This window comes from Phoca vitulina, unplaced genomic scaffold, assembly GCF_004348235.1.
Source record: "Phoca vitulina isolate PV1807 unplaced genomic scaffold, GSC_HSeal_1.0 scaffold173, whole genome shotgun sequence".
Lineage (NCBI taxonomy): Eukaryota > Metazoa > Chordata > Mammalia > Carnivora > Phocidae > Phoca > Phoca vitulina.
The window spans coordinates 37318-55170 of record NW_022589876.1 but is presented as its reverse complement, the minus strand read 5'-3'; the positions used below and the strand labels follow the sequence as shown (position 1 = coordinate 55170).

The 17853-nt window shown below is 47.2% G+C and overlaps 1 protein-coding gene and 1 non-coding gene across 2 annotated transcripts; both read right to left on the bottom strand.

Moving 5' to 3' along the window:
• Positions 1–1638: 1638 nt before the first annotated feature.
• On the bottom strand, positions 1639–1711 carry TRNAR-CCU. The gene has a single exon. It is a non-coding gene; the product is annotated as a tRNA-Arg (tRNA).
• A 154-nt stretch (positions 1712–1865) lies between these two features.
• Positions 1866–11482, bottom strand: LOC116629008 (peptidyl-prolyl cis-trans isomerase NIMA-interacting 4). The gene is made up of 4 exons (XM_032399299.1): positions 11307–11482; positions 8674–8747; positions 2837–2956; positions 1866–2043 (listed from the first exon to the last, which is right to left on the bottom strand). The coding sequence occupies exons 1-4, from the start codon at positions 11347–11349 to the stop codon at positions 1885–1887; spliced, it is 396 nt and encodes a 131-aa protein (XP_032255190.1). The 5' UTR covers positions 11350–11482; the 3' UTR covers positions 1866–1884.
• Between the last annotated feature and the right edge of the window lie 6371 nt (positions 11483–17853).

The following is a 17853-nucleotide window of genomic DNA, read 5'->3' as shown; positions in this document are numbered from 1 at the left end:
AGTTTGGAATGGGGTTTTTAAAATAGTTTCATCCTATGCCTACTATTTTGAACATCTCTCAATATCATACTGATATATCTGTACTTAGGGACTGGGGCACCCGTTCATTAGTCTGCTCAGTGGGGAAAATCTCATGAAGGCATAACCTGCTGGAGATGCCCAGAAACTCCTCTAAAATAAGAAACTTACATGTCAAATGCAGCTGAGTGAGAAGACAGGGTGTTAAAAGAATCACTGTTAAGAATCACATGGTTGTATTGGCCAAGTTTTATTTAAAAACATTTTTTTTTTTAGGCAGGCTAGTGTGGAACCTGACGCAGGGCTTGAACTCAGGACCCTGAGATCAAGACCTGAGCTAAGATCAAGAGCCGGACGCTTAACCAACTGAGCCACCCAGGCACCCCTGGCAAAATTTTATTTTTGAAGCAGTCTAGTACTTAAAATATTCCTTGTCGAATAGGTCATAAATATGGCACTGTAAAATTTTAAAATGCAGATACACAGAACACTGGCTGCTTAGTCTAATACAAACAATTGGTAAAGGAACTGATTGCCTTTTTTCCTCCAAGAAAGGTTTATTTAAAAAGAGTTCATACTGATTTCACTCCTATGTGGAATTTAAGAAACACAGGGGAAGGGAAGGAAAAATAAAAACAGGGAGGCAAACCATAAGAGTCTTAACTACAGGAAACAAACTGAGGGTTGCTGGAGGGGAGGTGAGTGGGGGGATGGGATAACTGGTGATGGGCATTAAGGAAGGCACTTCATAGAATGAGCACTGGGTGTTGTATGCAACTGATGAGTCAGTCACTAAATTCTACCGCTGAGACTAATAATACACTATATGTTAACTAAATCGAATTTAAATAAAAAATTAAAAAAAAAGAGTTCATTAAAGAAGAGTTCAGGGGGCACCTGGGTGGCTCAGTCGGTTAAGTGTCTGCCTTTGGCTAAGGTCATGGTCCCAGGGTCCTGGGATCGAGCCCCATGTCGGGCTCCCAGCTCAGCAGGGAGCCTGCTTCTTCCTCTCCCCCCTGCTTATGTGTTCTCGCTCTCAAATGAACAAATAAAATCTTAAAAAAAATTAAACAAAAGAGTTCATGTTGAATGGCCATTATATAGTGTATGGTATTAAGACAATGGAGCTAATCACTGTCCTGGCAAATCCAAATTAGCTAACAAAACAAGTGTTGCCTAGGAACTTATTTTATGATTTTCATATTCTAATCCATCTATTTGATGTCCAACTCAATGTGTGAATAGTGTGAACTAGTATTTGGCTCCCCTGGAGATGGTTTTTATTTTTTATTTTATTTTTATTTTTTTTTAAAGATTTTATTTATTTATTTGAGAGAGACACAGTGAGAGAGGGAACACAAGCAGAGGGAGTGGGAGAGGGAGGAAGCAGGCTTCCCGCTGAGCAGGGAGCTTGACGCGGGACTCGATTCCAGGACCCTGAGATCATGACCTGAGCTGAAGGCAGACGCTTAACTACTGAGCCACCCAGGCGTCCCTGGAGATGGTTTTTAAATTAACTTATGGGATATACTGAGAATTAGAGAGAGTGGTTCTGGGAGGGAAGAGACTCAGGTTAAAAGGAATCTGCTTGACTCATTATTTTAATTATTAAGTACTCTATGCCCAATGTGGGGCTCGAACTCACGACCCTGAGATCAGGAGTCGCACGCTCTACCGACTGAGCCAGCCGGGCGCCCCTGCTTAACTTACCTGTGAGAACAGCTGCTACAGTGTACACCAACCTTTCTCCACTTCGTTTTGTGCCTACAAACCCATAACGACAGAGTTCATAACATACAGGATTACTCAACACCTTTTAAAGAAGTAAGCAGAACGTATAAAACATATTCAGTCTTTCATACAACTTTATTTTCTCCCTTCAACCATAATAATATGATATCCAAATTTTGTCTTAACCGGAGGGTCTGTAAACACAGGCTTATCCAGCCCACTCACAGGCAAGGCAAATGCTGCTTCCTGAAATGGTCCCACCATGGAACCTCTGGTCATCCAACCCAAGTCGCCCTGAAAAACCCAAAAGATACGCGATGTCAGGTAGCCCTGAAGAGGAAACAGTTCTACTGTAGCTTGGGAACTTCCCAACACAAATGCTCAGGTTCTTAGGTTCATTCAGCCGGACTGCAAAGAAGTGGGCTCACCAAGGACAGATGGGTGGAAGAGCTCCAACCCTGGACCGAACACATACACACTCACAATGTTGCCAGGTGTCTGTTAGCTGTGCCAGTTTGGTAACGCCTAGTTTTAGACACAGGTGACCTGTACGCAACTGTTTACAAGTTGGACATTTCTAAGATCTTTATGCAAGATATGGCTAAAATTAAGGGCAGAACGTAGAAATAATCCCTACTGCTTTGTGTCCTCCATGGGAAAGAGATCTTTTTTTTTTTTTAAAGATTTATTTATTTGACAGAGAGAGACACAGCGAGAGACGGAACACAAGCAGGGGGAGTGGGAGAGGGAGAAGCAGGCTTCCCGCCGAGCAGGGCGATCCCAGGACCCTGGGATCATGACCTGAGCCAAAGGCAGCCGCTTAACAACTGAGCCACCCAGGCGCCCCAGATCTTTTTTTTTTTAAGGATTTATTTATCTGAGAGAGAGAGAGAGAGCACAAGTAGGAGGGGCAGAGGGAGAGGGAGAATCTCAAGCAGACTTTGCACTGAGCATGGAGCCCAACACGGGACTCGATCCCAGGACCCCGAGATCATGACCTGAGCCGAAACCAAGAGTCGGACACTTCACCGACTGTACCACCCAGGAGCCCGGGGAGAGATCATTTTAAATGACAACAGCACCATACCCCTTGCCTGGCTTTATCTTCACTATACTGTGTGGCCACTTCATTGAATCTCATTCCAGACTTCAACTTTTCCATGGCTTCCATGATTTTCCCATGTTTTTCACACAGAATGTGTCTGACCTGCAAGGAAAAAGTATGGTCACATAGTATGTGGGAGAGCCAAATGATCCCCTTTTTCACAGCACTCATGTCTGGATTACTCCTTAGTGAAAACACACATTAGGTTCATGGCAGCAGAAAATCCTGGAAGGCTGCTCAGTTGGGCAATGGCCACAAACCCATTTCCCTTGTCAAGACACCATCTTGGAACGCTGACTGAGATGGCAAATGGGAATCGGGCTGGGGGAAGCTCCCATCTTTACCATATACTTCACTGGTTAACAGGAAGAGGAGACATAATGGTTGAAAGCTTGGGCCCTCGAGTCAAATCCCAGCTCTGCTGTATGATCGTAGGCATCTTCTTAAACCTCCAAGTGTTTTCCCATCTGTGCCCTGAGATAATAATAGTACCTACGTGTTCTCATAGGGTTGTGAAGACTAAGATAACGCAGTTAGTACTCAATAAAGGTTAGCCGTTACTTTATCAGAGTGGGGAAGATACTAAAAAACCCACTAGGAAATCCTTTTTTACCGCAAGAGGCCTCCTCACAATTCGGCACTTTGAAAAAGTATCGTATGTTGATTAAGAATACTCACCCCTACAGAAGTACTCAAATTTGACCTATGTTTACATAAAGCCATGTTGCTTTTTTTAAAAAACAAATCACTCTATCTTTAAAGATTTTATTTATTTATTTGACAGAGAAAGACACAGTGAGAGAGGGAACACAAGCAGTGGGAGTGAGAGAGGGAGAAGCAGGCCTCCCGCGGAGCATGGAGCCCGATGTGGGGCTCGATCCCAGGACCCTGGGATCATGACCTGAGCCGAAGGCAGACGCTTAACGACTGAGCCACCCAGGCGCCCCAAATCACTCTATCTTTAAAAATGATTTTGTCAAGGGAGCTGTTCTGCAGGATTCCCAATTTCTCATTCAACAATCCATGGTTTCCTATTGCAAATGACACACTGGGATGGGGGCCAAAGGTGTCTCCCTTATAAATGCAGAGACAAGCAAATCAAGGTTGGCCTCAGGGTTCGACTCCTAAAATTAGGGGCAAGGGGATTCTAGGCCCACAGGAATAACTTCCTGACTGGAGGAACTACACAGGAGATAGGAACACAGCAAAGGAAAGAATCTATCAAAAGGCAGGGCTCAGAGAGGCAGACTTTTATAGAATGTGTCCAGCGCTGTCCAGGGAAGACAGGGACAAACAGTCTGGACACTAGCGAGATACATGTTGGGAAACAAGGATGGTTCATCAGCCCTCAGCTTGGCCTAGCTACAACTGCTTCAAGAATGCCTCCCTCTTTAGGATTCCACACTCGCAAAGCAACCTTCTGGTTGGTTCAATTGCTGTGAAATGAATTACAGCATTTGTGATCACAGCAAGGGGATCCCACCGAACACTTTACAAATGAATCAACAAGTATTCTGGTCTGGACAGCCTGGCAGGTTAGACACGAGTCTGTAGTACCTGCAGGATCTGCAATGTGACTGACTGACCGGCAACTGGGGAGGACGGCATCTTCAAGAGGATCTGGGAGTGCTCAGTGTGGAGGTAGGAAGCTGACACCATGGGAGGTGAGGAGATGACTCAGGGAGGCTACACAGGATGAGGAGAAACGCAGGCTAAAGACATCCTTGGAGAATATGGACATTGAAGCCATAAGCAAAGAGAGACGCTCAATAAGCAGAGCACAAAGGAAAGGCCAGATGGGTAGGAGAGAAAGGCGTGTTAACAAAAACCAAGACAAAAGACAGTTTCTTTCTTTCTTTTCTTTCTGTCTCTTTCTTTCCTTCCTTCTTTCTTTCCTTTCTCTCCTTCCTTTTCTTTCCTTCCTCTCTTTCCTTCCTTCTTTCTTTCCCTCTTTCTTCCTTCCCTTTCTTTCTTTCTCTCTTTTTAAGATTTTATTTATTTATTTGAAAGAGAGAGAGAAAGAGAGCATGAGAGAGCACAAGCAGGGGGCAGTGGCAGGCAGAGGGGGAGGGAGAAGCAGGTTCCCTGCTGAACAAGGAGCCCAATGTGGGGCTCGATCCCAGGACCCCAGGATCCTGACCTGAGCCGAAGGCAGACACTTCCCTGACTGAGCCACCCAGACACCCTGCAAAAGAGTTTCAAGAAGGAAATGGTCAACAGGCTTAAATGTTGCAGAGTGATCAGGGAAGAAATACATCAATTTAGCACTGGGTGATCAATGACCTTAGCAAAAGCAGTTTCAGAAGAGCAGAAAGTGCAGAAGCCAGACTGTGGTGGGCAGACGAAGGAAGTAATGGGAGGTGGGGGAGGGGGGTACTCCCCCCAGCTGAGTCAGAAAAGGAGAAAGAGCTCTTAGAAGAAAAAGGTCCCAGACACGTATCTATTTTAAAGGTCCCTGGGCATAATCTCAGAACGAAGGGAAAGACGCAGTAAAGAGGGAAAGGCTGAAGACAGCAACGAAAGAGCGTGGAGCTAATGAAGGAGCCAGGCGTGGCACCGAGAGCACTGCTTGAAAAATTCGTTGGCCTTAGAAGACAGAGGAGGGAGGTGTGGGGGAAGAGAACTTTGTCGGCAGGGGGCTGGAAAGCCAGTGAGCTCCTGACGATAGGTCTGGTTTCCATTTCCGTGTGAAAATTTAGCAATATTTAAAAGCTAGTATTTGCTAGGTACTGTGCAAAGCACTTTCCATGCGTTCTCGAGTGAAATCCTCACACCAATCCTGTGAGACTGGATCAGTGTTTCTCAACCCTGGCAGCACATCAGAACCATCCTCAGTGCTGCTAAAAAAATCCATCAAGGTCCAGGCCCCACCACCTGGAGATGCTGAGGCACTTGGTCCGGGGTGGGACCCTGGGCATTGGTAGTTTTAGAAGCTGTCTATAGGAATCCGACGTACACCAGGGTTGAGAACCACTGGATGAAGTTATCTGCTGACTGACTAGAGCAGGGTGGTGGGTGGAGGCAGGTGAGTGGCAGAGGATTGCAGCACAGTGCTGAGGGCCTAGCTAAGGTTAGAGACCATGAATTAGTGGTCCCAATTCCCGAGGCCGTGTGACTCTCCATTCAGGGCCCAGCATCTCTGGGTTTAAACGTAAAGGAAGTAGACCACTGGACTGATCCCGAGTTGTAGTTTAGCAGGTGGATGCAGCAGATGACCAAAAGGAAAAAGAGGTGGGGCTCCCAGATGCAATGGTCAAGCTCTCTGATCTAATTTCCAGCTTACAGGACACACGGGGCTTGGACAACAGACACACAGCCTGGGAGAAGGTGGGGAGAACAGGTGGGCTCAAGGGCTTGAGGTCTGCATGCAGAGAAGAACAGAACAAGATCGGGGGAGGCGGGAAATGAAGGGGAAGGAGGGAAGCTATGGTCGGCAGGTGGATTTCAGAATCTGGACAGCTCCAGAGACACAGGGCAGGGTGTGGGCTCAGGAGTGGGGTTGAAAGCAGAAGGGCAGGATGTGGAAGGAGCATAGGCCCTGAAAGGCCGGAGTGTTCCAGGGTCCCCTCCCTGCTGGGACCTTTACAAACACTGGAAACGATCCAGATGTCCTCTGGCAGGTGAACAGTTAAACATTATATGGCACATCCATTCCATGGCACACTACTCAGCCATATAAAGGAACACACTACTGGTACATGAAACAACTTGAATGAGATCTCCAGAAAATTATGCTGACAGTGAAAAAGCCAGAAGGTTACATATTGCATCATTCCGTTCATGTAACATTCTTGAAATTATAAAATTACAGAAATGGAGAACAGTTTAGTTGCTGCCAGGGGTTAAGGATGGGGGGAACGTAGGGGAGGGACGTGGGCATGGCTATAAAAGGGCCACAACAGGGATCCTTGGGGTGATGGAAATGTTCTGTAGCTTTACTGTATCAATGTCAATCTCCTGGTTGTGCTATCCTTCTAGAGTCTGAGGTAGGATGTTACCATTGGGAAAACAGGGTAAAAGGTACATGTGTTTTTTTTACAACTGAGTGAGAGTCTAAAATTGCCTCAAAAGAAAAAGCTTAACAAGAGAATTTAGCTCTCATCAACTTTCCTACCTGATTACATGTCACTTCTTTCCACATACCTCATGCACAGCCTCACTGAACTTATTTTTTCCCAGAAAGGGGCAAGGGGCCTCTTTAAATTCATATGCAGTGGAGCAGTCTCGGGCTGGATGCTTGTAAAAGTCAGCACATAGGGTGAAAACTGCATGTGGCCAAAATTACCCTACAATATCCCTTATGAAGATGCCCTACCGGTCAGCCCTCATTAAACCCAACAGAGCCTGTCTCCCCAGCCGTGGCAACAATGACCACTTCTTCAGCTCAACAGCAGACGAAGTACTTGGTTGGTTTTTAGGAACCATGCTTCATGAAAACCTATCTTTGGATGCCAGAACCCCACTTCACATAATTGGATGCTCATACGAGAACAGCGGTCAGCTGTGGAAAAGCAGATTCATGTCCCCCATCTCACTGTCTCTCTGGTTCATGGAATAGGAAAGTGGGTAGAACGGCTCACACTGTATTTTCTCTCTTTTTTTGGCTGGATTTATAGGATGCAAATGCTCTACTGCACTCATTATGCAGCAATGAAATGGATTCCTGACCTAACTGCTCCAACTGCCAGGTGACAAGAGAAACCATCTCTTACCCCCCATTTTTTAAAATACCCAGAACTTTGTACACTGCTTGGCACAGGGACAGATGTCACTAAGTCCTTATTGAATGAATAGTCAAAGTACGGGATCCCATACCCTGACCGGAGCATGGAACTGCCTTGTTACGCAGCACGGAGCAGTACGGTTGTCCGCACACTGTATTTTCCCAGGGCAGACACTCCTCTGGGACGAGGTTAAGTACTTCAAGTAATTATTTGTGACTGTCTCCCACCCCAGTTTTCACGGTCAGGGCCCTGGCCTGTAGCCTACCAGTGGGGGAGCTATCTGAGGAGACCTGTGCCTTTGCCTGTTTATCTAAGCCCTTGGTTTTTTTTTTTTCCTTAAGGATTTTATTTATTTATTTGACAGAGAGAGAGCACAAGCAGGGGGATTGGGAGAGGGAGAAGCAGCCTCCCAGCTGAGCAGGGAGCCTGATGCAGGGCTCGATACCAGGACCCTGGGATCATGACCTGAGCCAAAGGCAGACGCTTAACCGACTGAGCCACCCAGGTGCCCCTAGGTCCTTGGTTTCATAAAATATCATTTCCTTCTGAGAAACAGGTCATTCACTTACTTATTTTCTTCATCCTTTGTATCGCTTCTTGAAATGTATGAAGTGTACCTTTCAAGAAACAATACAAGGGGCGCCTGGGTGGCTCAGTCATTAAGCGTCTGCCTTCGGCTCAGGTCATGATCCCAGGGTCCTGGGATCGAGCCCTGCATCGGGCTCCCTGCTCTGCGGGAAGCTTGCTTCTCCCTCTCCCACTCCCCCTGCTTGTGTTCCCTCTCTCGCTGTGTCTCTCTCTGTCAAATAAATAAATAAAATCTTTAAAAAAAATAAAAAAGAAACAATACAAAGTATGAAGAAATTCGGGATGTTTGAGAAAGCATTTGAGAAAACACTTAAAAGGAATTACCTTTCATATGTGAGACTGGTCCCTATTTTCCAATATTATGTTATCTTGATTTTACATCAATATTAGGCTAGCGTCTTAGAATGAGTTCAGCATACTGTCTTTTCCTTTCCTGGGTACCAGAATAACACATGTATATATGTTATTTATATTTAACATGAAAAACAAAAGGAACGAGTGACTCACCTTTACTGCATTGCCACCACCTTTGGGACCCTGAGCTTTCTTGTCAGAACTGTCACTCCCAGAGGATGCTCCCCCTTTAGAGAAGAGATCACAGGTACTCGTTTAAAATGCGTCTTGATACTTACACAAAAGGCCAACACAATGGGAGCTGATACTTCTGTCACAGCACCACGCTTCAAAAGAGCCCTCTGCCAGACACCTTAATACATGAGGCTAAATTCATCTGTGGCTCATCTCTCTTAAAACAAGAAATGTGTGCCTTACAGAAACCCTTTGTGGAAAAGGGACAGACGAATGAGTGTGCCGATGGATGAACAAGAGCGCCAAAAGCCTGGTCCAGATTCTCTGGACCCAATTTGAAATCCTGCCTTCTAAGAGCAAACCCCTGAGCTCTTGTAAGATGTCTAATAAGCACTGCGACTCTGTCTTTGAGTACTCACATTCCAGTAAGTCAAATCTCTGAGAATGTATTTTAAATAAAGATCAACTTTCCCACCACCTGTATTTGGCTAAAGAATACATTCGTGTCCAAATTCCTGGAGGCTCTGACATTGCCCCTTGAAACCTTCCTAAGAAACACTGTTGATATGCAGATTAACAACCACTGGTGGCATCTTACATTTTAGCATGATGTCATCTTACCACTATGTCAACTTCTGTGTTCACGGCAGCGTACTTACTGTTAGGGCCTGATGTTCGTAAGAACTATTGCTGGATTAAATGTTCAGTTCAATAAAGATTTCCTAAATAACTAGTAAGTTCCAGACACTGGGGATACAAAGATGAACAAGCCGTGGTACCTTCCTTCACGGAGCTCATAGTCTACTGGGGAAGACAGACATGTAAATAGATCATTTCAGGAGAATGACCTACGATCTACGGACAGAAGGCTGTGGAAGCACAGAGGGCCGTTTTAGCCACTCAGGGAAGGTTTCCTGGATGAGCAGAAGCTGACCAAATGAAGAAAGGACAAGGATGAGGAGACACTGCAGGGTGGTGGAACAATGTGTTATGTGTCGGAAACTATGGATGAAGCCAAATCTGAGGTGGGAGTGTTGTGAGATAAGCCCAGGGGAGGGGGCCGTTAGGGCATGAGGGCCTAGGAATCCCACTGAGGAACCTGGAATTTATCCTAGAAAAGGGAGCCACTGTAATGTTTTAATCAAGAGACTCCATGTTACCTGTCTGAGTATCTCCAATGCCTGGCACAGTATCTAGCACACAACAGTTGTTCAGTAAATGTCCAACTCAACTGACAACCCAAAACACTGATGACCAAATGCCTAAGAAAATATTACTGCCCAAGGAGTTTTATTACACCAAACTCTTAAGTGGGTTTGCTGTACGTTCACTCTCGAAGGACAATGCCTTCCAGTCACCTCATCCTCTCCCCTGCCAGATGCCGCCATCTGACTGCTACCTCACTCCCTTTGATTGAGGACTCTAGCGGCAGTTTCAGGATTCCTTTCCACCCTCACTCTCGCTGTCATCTCGGACAACCTCACCACCTATGCTGAGGAACCATCCAACAACCTAACTTCACACTTCCGGACCTCCCTCCTGAACGTCCATGCCTTCTACGCCAGGCCACCTGCTCCCGAGGGCACACGATGGAACCATGCCACCGAGAACGAACAGTTCAGTGCCGGACTACAACTTCATGTTCTTTTTAAAAGATGTCTCCTGTCTCACTCCCACAACACTGGCTCTTTGGCTTCACGGAAACCACTCCCCACTTCGGTACCTTTATCCTACTATGTTCTCCTAGACTATGATCCCGGACCCCATGCTTGATCATTTGTGTTCCCACTGGCACCCTTAATTACCTTGTTTTGCTATTCTATTATTGGCCAACACACCCTCAACCTTGGCTCAAGGCTCCACCCAGCTCTTTTCAGGCCTATATTGTGCCAGTTGCAAGTTACCAGGTAAATCATGACTGTGTAGATTGTGTCCTCTACAGATTCACGGACTTCCAACCTTAGGCTCTTAGCCTTGAGGGCCGATCCTTTTATTAGTGTTTTCTTCCCTTTCCCATCACCCCCAATGGCCACTCCAAACCTTTACCACTCTCAAGACCCCCACTCAGTCCCTGCCCCTCGGTCTTAAAAATTACCCTTACCTTCCACTTTACTAAGAAATTGAGGCCATTAATCATGATATCATACGAACCCCACCCCCCACTCCGGCCCCGATTTTTACAATCACACCCATCCTCGTCTCTTTCCCTATGACCTTAAGCATAACGCATCCCTTCTCCCATTCAAAGGTCAACTTCTCCACCTGTCCTGGACCCCATTTTCTCAAATCTCACTCCTCTGGACCCTTACCTCCCTAACTACTGAATCCTTCACGTCAGCCTCACTCTCAACTTTTCCCCATTCTGAAGAAACAAACAGAACGTTCTCTTCATCCTCTGTCCTCTCCTATCTACCATCTAATTTCCATGCTTTTTTCAATTAAGGCTTTCCAGAGAATTCCGCCCCGATTGTCTCCAACTTCTCACTTGCCGGGCAATCCTCTAGTCACCGGCCACCCGCTGCCCCCGTCCCGGACCCCGGGGGTCGCCGGTCTGCTCCCTCCCCTCGCTCCTCACCCGACCCCATTCTCTCTGGTTGCTCTGGCCGCTCTACCTTTCCCCCCTTTCCCGGAGCCACTTTTTCCCTTGGGCGGCATCTTCCGAACCTGCGGCAGACCCCTCAACGGCTTCGTTTGCCGCACAAAGCCCCGTTAGGCCCCACGGGCATGTCCAGAACACATGCCTGAAAACGGCATCGAAACGGACCGTTTTCGCTCCGGCCCTGGAAGCAGGCATATTCTGGGGCAGACCCGGTCCTTGGGCCCTCATACTAATGGAGCCGAAGATGGCTGACCAATAAGAAGTTTGGGTCTGTTCGGGGGCGGAGCCAAGGGTGGAGCAGGGGCGGGAAACCCCGCCTTTGCGTTCTTTTTTTTGTTTCTTCTGTCGCACGCCCTTATTTGCGCCAGCTCCCGTGCTTCCCCGCTTCCCGGCCCGGCTCCTGCACGCGTGCGTAGTGGATGGCGCGGCCCTCTGCAGTCCCTTGGCGCCGGCGGCTCTAGCCAATCCCGCGGGGCCTCCAGACAAAGGGAAGGGAGGAAGAGCCGCGGTGGCAGCGCCTTCCTCCCGCTGCCTCCTACGCACAGGCCCTGCCCTCCCTTGCGGTTTTTCATTTTAAAAAAATTTTATTCTGCGTTTGTAGCTGATTGGATTTAAAAGGTAGTTTTATTAAAAAAGGCTATCACCCCTCTGCCTCTTGCAGAACTCTGTCATGGAGAAAAACTGGAAGCAGGCTAAATGTCCCTCCGTAGGGTATTGCTTAAATAAATAATGTCTCAATCACACAAAAGGATATGCGCCATTTAAAATAATGAGTGGAAGGCTGTCTGTAGAGACACAGGATATGGCCTTCGGGAAGGTTGCAGACCAAGCTATAGAATATGGTACATTTTTTAGAAAAAGGGTGCATGTAAAAGACAGGAAGGCTGCCTAGCAAAGTGGTGCTAGTACAGGTGGTTGTGTATGTTTCTGTGAGTCTTCCCAAATTTCTATAATGGTGCAGCATAAAACAGTACTTAAAAGCATGGATTCTGGAGCCAGACTGCCTCACCTCCAATCCCTGCTCCACCATCTTGCTACTAGCTCTGTGACCTTGAGGAAATTACCTCATCCCTCTTTGGCTCAGTTTCATCATCTGTTAAATGGAGCCGATGATAAGAGTACCTACTTACAGGGTGTTAAGAGAATTAAACAAGCTCAAATTTGTAAAGCACATAAACCAATGACTAACTCATAGAATGTTAGCTGAAGATGAATGAGTTTTGAATTTGCGTCCCCACACTTTCTTCCCTTACCGGCAACCCCTCTCCTCCCAATTTGTATATAAGGTCGGAGCTTTTTCTTCGCTCCATAAGATGGCTATCCCTTGCCATCGTAAGCTACCCTGCTGGTAGTTGGCCACTACCAGCCAGAATGTACAGGGCTTCCAGGTCAGAGTTTAGTTTTTGGATACAGCCTTGCTGGACTTGGGATGCTTCGTGCCCAGACCAAAGGATCAGGCATTTTTGAGACTGTGCCCACCCCCAACTTGTCCGTAACAAGCAGCCCCCTCGTGTTGTACTGCTGTGGCATTTGGACACAACACATCCCGGGTACTCCTTGTTTTGAATTGGGAGTGATCAACTGTGGGAAACGCATCCAGTGCTGAGGGAATCATTGGTCCCCTGCTTCTGAGGTGGAGCCTGCCTGTGTACTGACTTTCCAAGTCCAGCTGAGAGGTGGGGGTTGGGGTTCGACAGTGACAGTGTGGCTTCACGTTCATCGGCTTATCCACAGCCAGGAGGCCCAGGAGGCACCTTTACTTCTGATTTCTCATAGGAACAGCCTTTCCTGTGACCACCGGCTATGGTATGAAGAGGGGGAATGAAACAGAGTTCAGCTCCCAGTGAAGAGCCAGCATTAAATGGCAGATGCATCTGACAAATGCTTAGTGCCTGGAACATTGTGAGAGCTCTATGTGTTCCAACAGATAACAGCAACAACAATAAGCAAGCCTGTGTAAGTGGCTGAACTTCCCCAAAGCAGTACCTAGAGGCCAATAGCTCAAAGGAGAAGAGGATGGGCAGAGGTCTGCTGGGGGCGGGGGGAGTGGGTTTCAAGGTCAACGCACTATAAGACAGTCAGATTCAAAATCATGTACAATCTCAACTATGCAGTATGCATCACAAAAAGATGGGGAAGGAAATATGATAAAATCTTAAGTGTTCCGGGTGCCCGGCTGGCTTAGTCAGTGGAGCACGCGACTATTGATCTCAGGCCTGTGGGTTCGAGCCCCAAGTTGGGTGTAGAGATTACTTTAAAAAATTAAGTCTTTAGAGGGAGACAAACCATAAGAGACTCTTAATCTTAGGAAACAAACTGAGGGTTGCTGGAGGGGAGGGGAGTGGGGGAATGGGGTAACTGGGTGATGGACATTGGGGAGTGTATGTGTTGTAATGAGCCCTGGGTATTATATAAGACTGATGAATCACAAACCTGTACCCCTGAAAAAAATAATACATTATATCGGGCGCCTGGGTGGCTCAGATGGTTAAGCGTCTGCCTTCGGCTCAGGTCATGATCCCGGGGTCCCGGGATCGAGTCCCGCATCGGGCTCCCTGCTAGGCGGGGAGCCTGCTTCTCCCTCTGCCTCTGCCTCTCTCTCTCTCTCTCTCTGACTCTCATGAATAAATAAATAAAAAAAAAAACATTTAAAAAAAATAATAATAATACATTATATGTTAATGAATTGAATTTAAACTTAAAAATTATTTAAAAAAATTAAGTCTTTAAAAAAATTCTTCAGGCGCCTGGGTGGTACAGTCAGTTAAGCATCCGACTCTTGGTTTCAGCTCAGGTCATGATCTCAGGGTGGTGGGATGGAGCCCCACATCAGGCTCCCCGCTCAGCATGGAGCCTGCTTGAGCTTCTCTGTCCCTATCCCTCTGCCCCTCCACCTCCCCCACTCTTGCGCACTCTCTCTCTCTCTCTCTCTAAAATAAACAAATCTTTTAAAAAATCTTTTTTTTTTTTTTTTTAAAGATTTTATTTATTTATTTATTAGAGAGCGAGCGAGAGAGGAACAGCATGAGAGAGGAGAGGGTCAGAGGGAGAAGCAGGCTCCCCGCCGAGCCGGGAGCCCGATGTGGGACTCGATCCCAGGACCCTGGGATCATGACCTGAGCCGAAGGCAGTCGCTTAACCAACTGAGCCACCCAGGCGCCCTAAAAAATCTTTTTTTTAAGATTTTATTTATTTATTTGACAGAGAGAGAGATAGCGAGAGCAGGACTACAAGCAGGGGGATTTGGAGACCGAGAAGCAGGCTTCCCGCTGAGCAGGGAGCCCGATGCGGGGCTCGATCCCGGGATCCCGGGATCACGACCTGAGCCGAAGGCAGACGCTTAACGACTGAGCCACCCAGGCGCCCCTTAAAAAAAATTCTTAAGTGTTTATTCTGGAATGTGAGTTGGTGCCTACCTTCCATTTTTTTTTTTTCTGTTTATGTTATATTCTGTTTATATCAATTGGCATGTATTTCTATTTTGTTCAAGAGAAAAAAAGAGCAATAAGCGTTATTTGTCAAACAAACACCAAAAAACGCTAGCTTCTCTACAGGGTTAAGTCTGCACCAGGCTGTGGAGGCCCACTGTGGAGGAGTCTGGAGCAGAGTGACAAATGAACTTAAGAGTGGGCAGGGGGGCAGAGGGGAGAAAACTTCAGCCTTGAAACCATGGTAACAACTGCGGGAGTGTGCACAGTGAGGCAGAGCCTGGAATGGCTGCCAGTTGTATTTTCTATTAATTATCTCCTCAGACTGATTCTTCCACGTATTTCTTAAACAAGGAAAATTAGGAAGGGAAGCTGACAGCCCTCTGCCTAGGACCGAAGTTCACAAACCTTGACCAAGACTCTCTGTCCTGCCCTACCTGCTCCACAACCAAGGGACTGTGGTTTCTTTTCCATTCGAGACCCCCACAGAGCTTACTCTGAAAGGGGGGCCTGAAGCAACAGAGCACAGAGATCTCGTCTATCCCATTCAGAGGTGGTCAATCCATGGGGAGCTCTGGGCCCCAGCTTCTGGGGACAAGGGTAGAAAAATGTCACCTTTGGAAACTGAAAGCAAGGAAAATCAGTACACGGTGGACGAGATCAGCCACCTGAAAAGTAGCCATCCATCGTGGCAAGTGGATGCAGGTATATTGCCAATGGGATGGATGTGTCTCCTGAACACAGTCGGTGGCCAAAGACCTTTCTAATCCTCTTCATGCCATTGTTAGCATGTCTGGCATGAGATAATGAAGCTTTGAACAACTGGTTTTTAAAAAGGGGCTTCAGGGGCGCCTGGGTGGCTCAGTCGGTTGAGCGTCCGATTCTGGATGTCGGCTCAGCTCATGATCTCAGGGTCGTGAGATCGAGCCCAGAGACGGGCTCTGTGCTGGCCGTGGAGCCTGCTTAGGATTCTCCCTCTCCCCCCTGCCCCTCCCCCCGCCCCGCTCACGCTCGCGTTCTCTCTCTCTAAAAAAGTAAAAAATAAAAATATAAAAGGGCTCCAGAGAAGAAGATCCCATCTGTGTTTGTCCAGCATCATCTAAGCAAGAGCCGCACTTGCTGGAGAACATTAATATTCCAGTATTGGTGAGGTGGATTGTTTTTCTGAGGCAGTGTTCATTTGAGACAGTGGAAAACAACCAGCACTTAGTGGCATACATAGCGTGAGCCAGGTGCTTTGCCTTTATTATCTCTTTCAGTTTTCACAACAGTCTTTTGTTTTAAGGTTTCATTTTTAAGTAGTCTCTACCCCCAACGTGGCGCTCAAACTCACAACCCCGAGATCAAGAGTCACACGCTCTACTGACTGAGCCAGCCGGGCGCCCCTGTTTTCACAACAGCCTTATTTGCCGAGAATCACCGTTGCCATGTGAGAGCTGAAGAAACAGGCTCAGAGGAGTTAAGAGATGTGTGCAAGGTTGCACATCTAGGCACTGTGGCAGGGTTGGGCTCTGAACTCAGATCTCTCTGACCTCCAAGCTGGTCACTCCTGCATGATGACACTGCCCTAGGCTTTGCCCTCCCCCACGTGAAGCCCAAGAACACCCGCTTCCCTGTGTTCTGAGTGCATGTTCAAGTCAGTTTCCCAGGCACCTGACGCCTTACAAGGGGGCACTCTGCCCAGGAGGTGCCAGGGCCAAGTTATGCCTCCGCCATACAGAAATCAATTCGCCTCTGGTTTATGCATCAGTGTGTAGGGTCTGAGTCGTCTGGAAGGTGATCACCTCTGCCTACTGGACCTCCCAAGCCCAGAAGCACAGAGGCAAGAAGAACATGGTGTGGGTGGGGGCCAGTGTGGGCAGAGTGTTGTAGCCAAGGCAGAGGGAGGGGGACAGTGGGGAAGAGGTCTTCTGTGTCCCCCCGCTCAGGAACATGTCTCCGTGTCTAAAGGATTCTGCCTTCTAAACAGCTCATCTCCCTACCCCTCATCATTGTACAGTGAACAATGAACACTCTACGGAGATTCACCAAGCATCTCTTGCCCTCGTCCCCCTGCCTCAGCATTTTGTTCATTCTCTGAACCATTGGAACAGCCTCCACGTGTGGTCTCTCAGCCGTCAGTCTCATCCCCTCTGAGCTATGCTCCCCAGTGTCTGGCAGAGAGCCTCAGAAACACAGATCTGACCTTCATTCCCTCAATTAAGACCCTTCAGTGGCTCCCTGCAGTCTAAGAGGCTCCTTAGCCTGGAGACCCAAGGGCCTTTATGCTGACACCTGCAGCCTCATCTCTTGCCCCACAGGGCTTTGACCATTTACAGGCCCTCAAATGTGTAGTGCTCTCTTAAGACTTCATGCCTTTGCACATGGTGTTCTGTCTGCCCGGAGCGCTCTTCCCCCATTTCTTATCTAGTTAACTTTTCTTTACCTTTCAGGGCCAAGCTCAGGTGTTACTTCCTCCTGGAAGCCTTCCCTGACTCTCTTCTCTACTTCGCCCAGGCTGAGTTTGCCACTTCCCTGCACTGCCAAAGCACCCTACGCTTATCTCCAGTATTTGTATGATTTTCAGTAAAAGTCCATGCCATATATGGACCAGTTTGTTTAACCATTCACTCGATGAAAAACATTTGGGTTGTTTCCATTTGGGGGCCATTATACATAAAGTGGCTATAAACATTTGTGTGCAGGTTTTTATTTTTTTATTTTTTATTTTATTTTATTTTTAAATTTAAATTCAATTAGCCAACATATAGTACATTTCAGATGTAGAGGTCAGTAAATCTTCAGTTGCATATAACCCCCAGAGCTCGTCACATAATGTGCCGTCCTTAACTCCTGTCACCCAGTTAACCCCATCCCCCCACCCACCTCCCCTCCAGCAAGCCTCAGTTTCTTTCCCATAGTTAAGATTCTCTCACGGTTTGTCTCCCTCTCTGATTTCTTTCCATTCATTTTCCCCTCCCTTCCCCTATGATCCTCTGTGCTGTTTCTTATATTTCTCATATGAATGAAAGCATATGATAATTGTCTTTCTCTGATTGAATTCTGTCGCTCAGCATAATACCCTCCAGTTCCATCCATGTCGATGTAAATGGTAAGTATTCATCCTTTCTGATGGCTGAGTAGTATTCCATT

Excerpts from the sequence above, each read along its gene's own strand:
- LOC116629008 (XM_032399299.1), bottom strand. The coding sequence starts at position 11,349 with ATGCCGCCCAAGGGAAAAAGTGGCTCCGGGAAAGGGGGGAAAG. Across the intron at positions 2,957-8,673 it reads GTGGTGGCAATGCAGTAAAG|GTCAGACACATTCTGTGTGA; the intron begins GTGAGTCACTCG and ends TTTTCCTTGCAG. Across the intron at positions 2,044-2,836 it reads AAGATAAAGCCAGGCAAGGG|GGCGACTTGGGTTGGATGAC; the intron begins GTATGGTGCTGT and ends TGGGTTTTTCAG.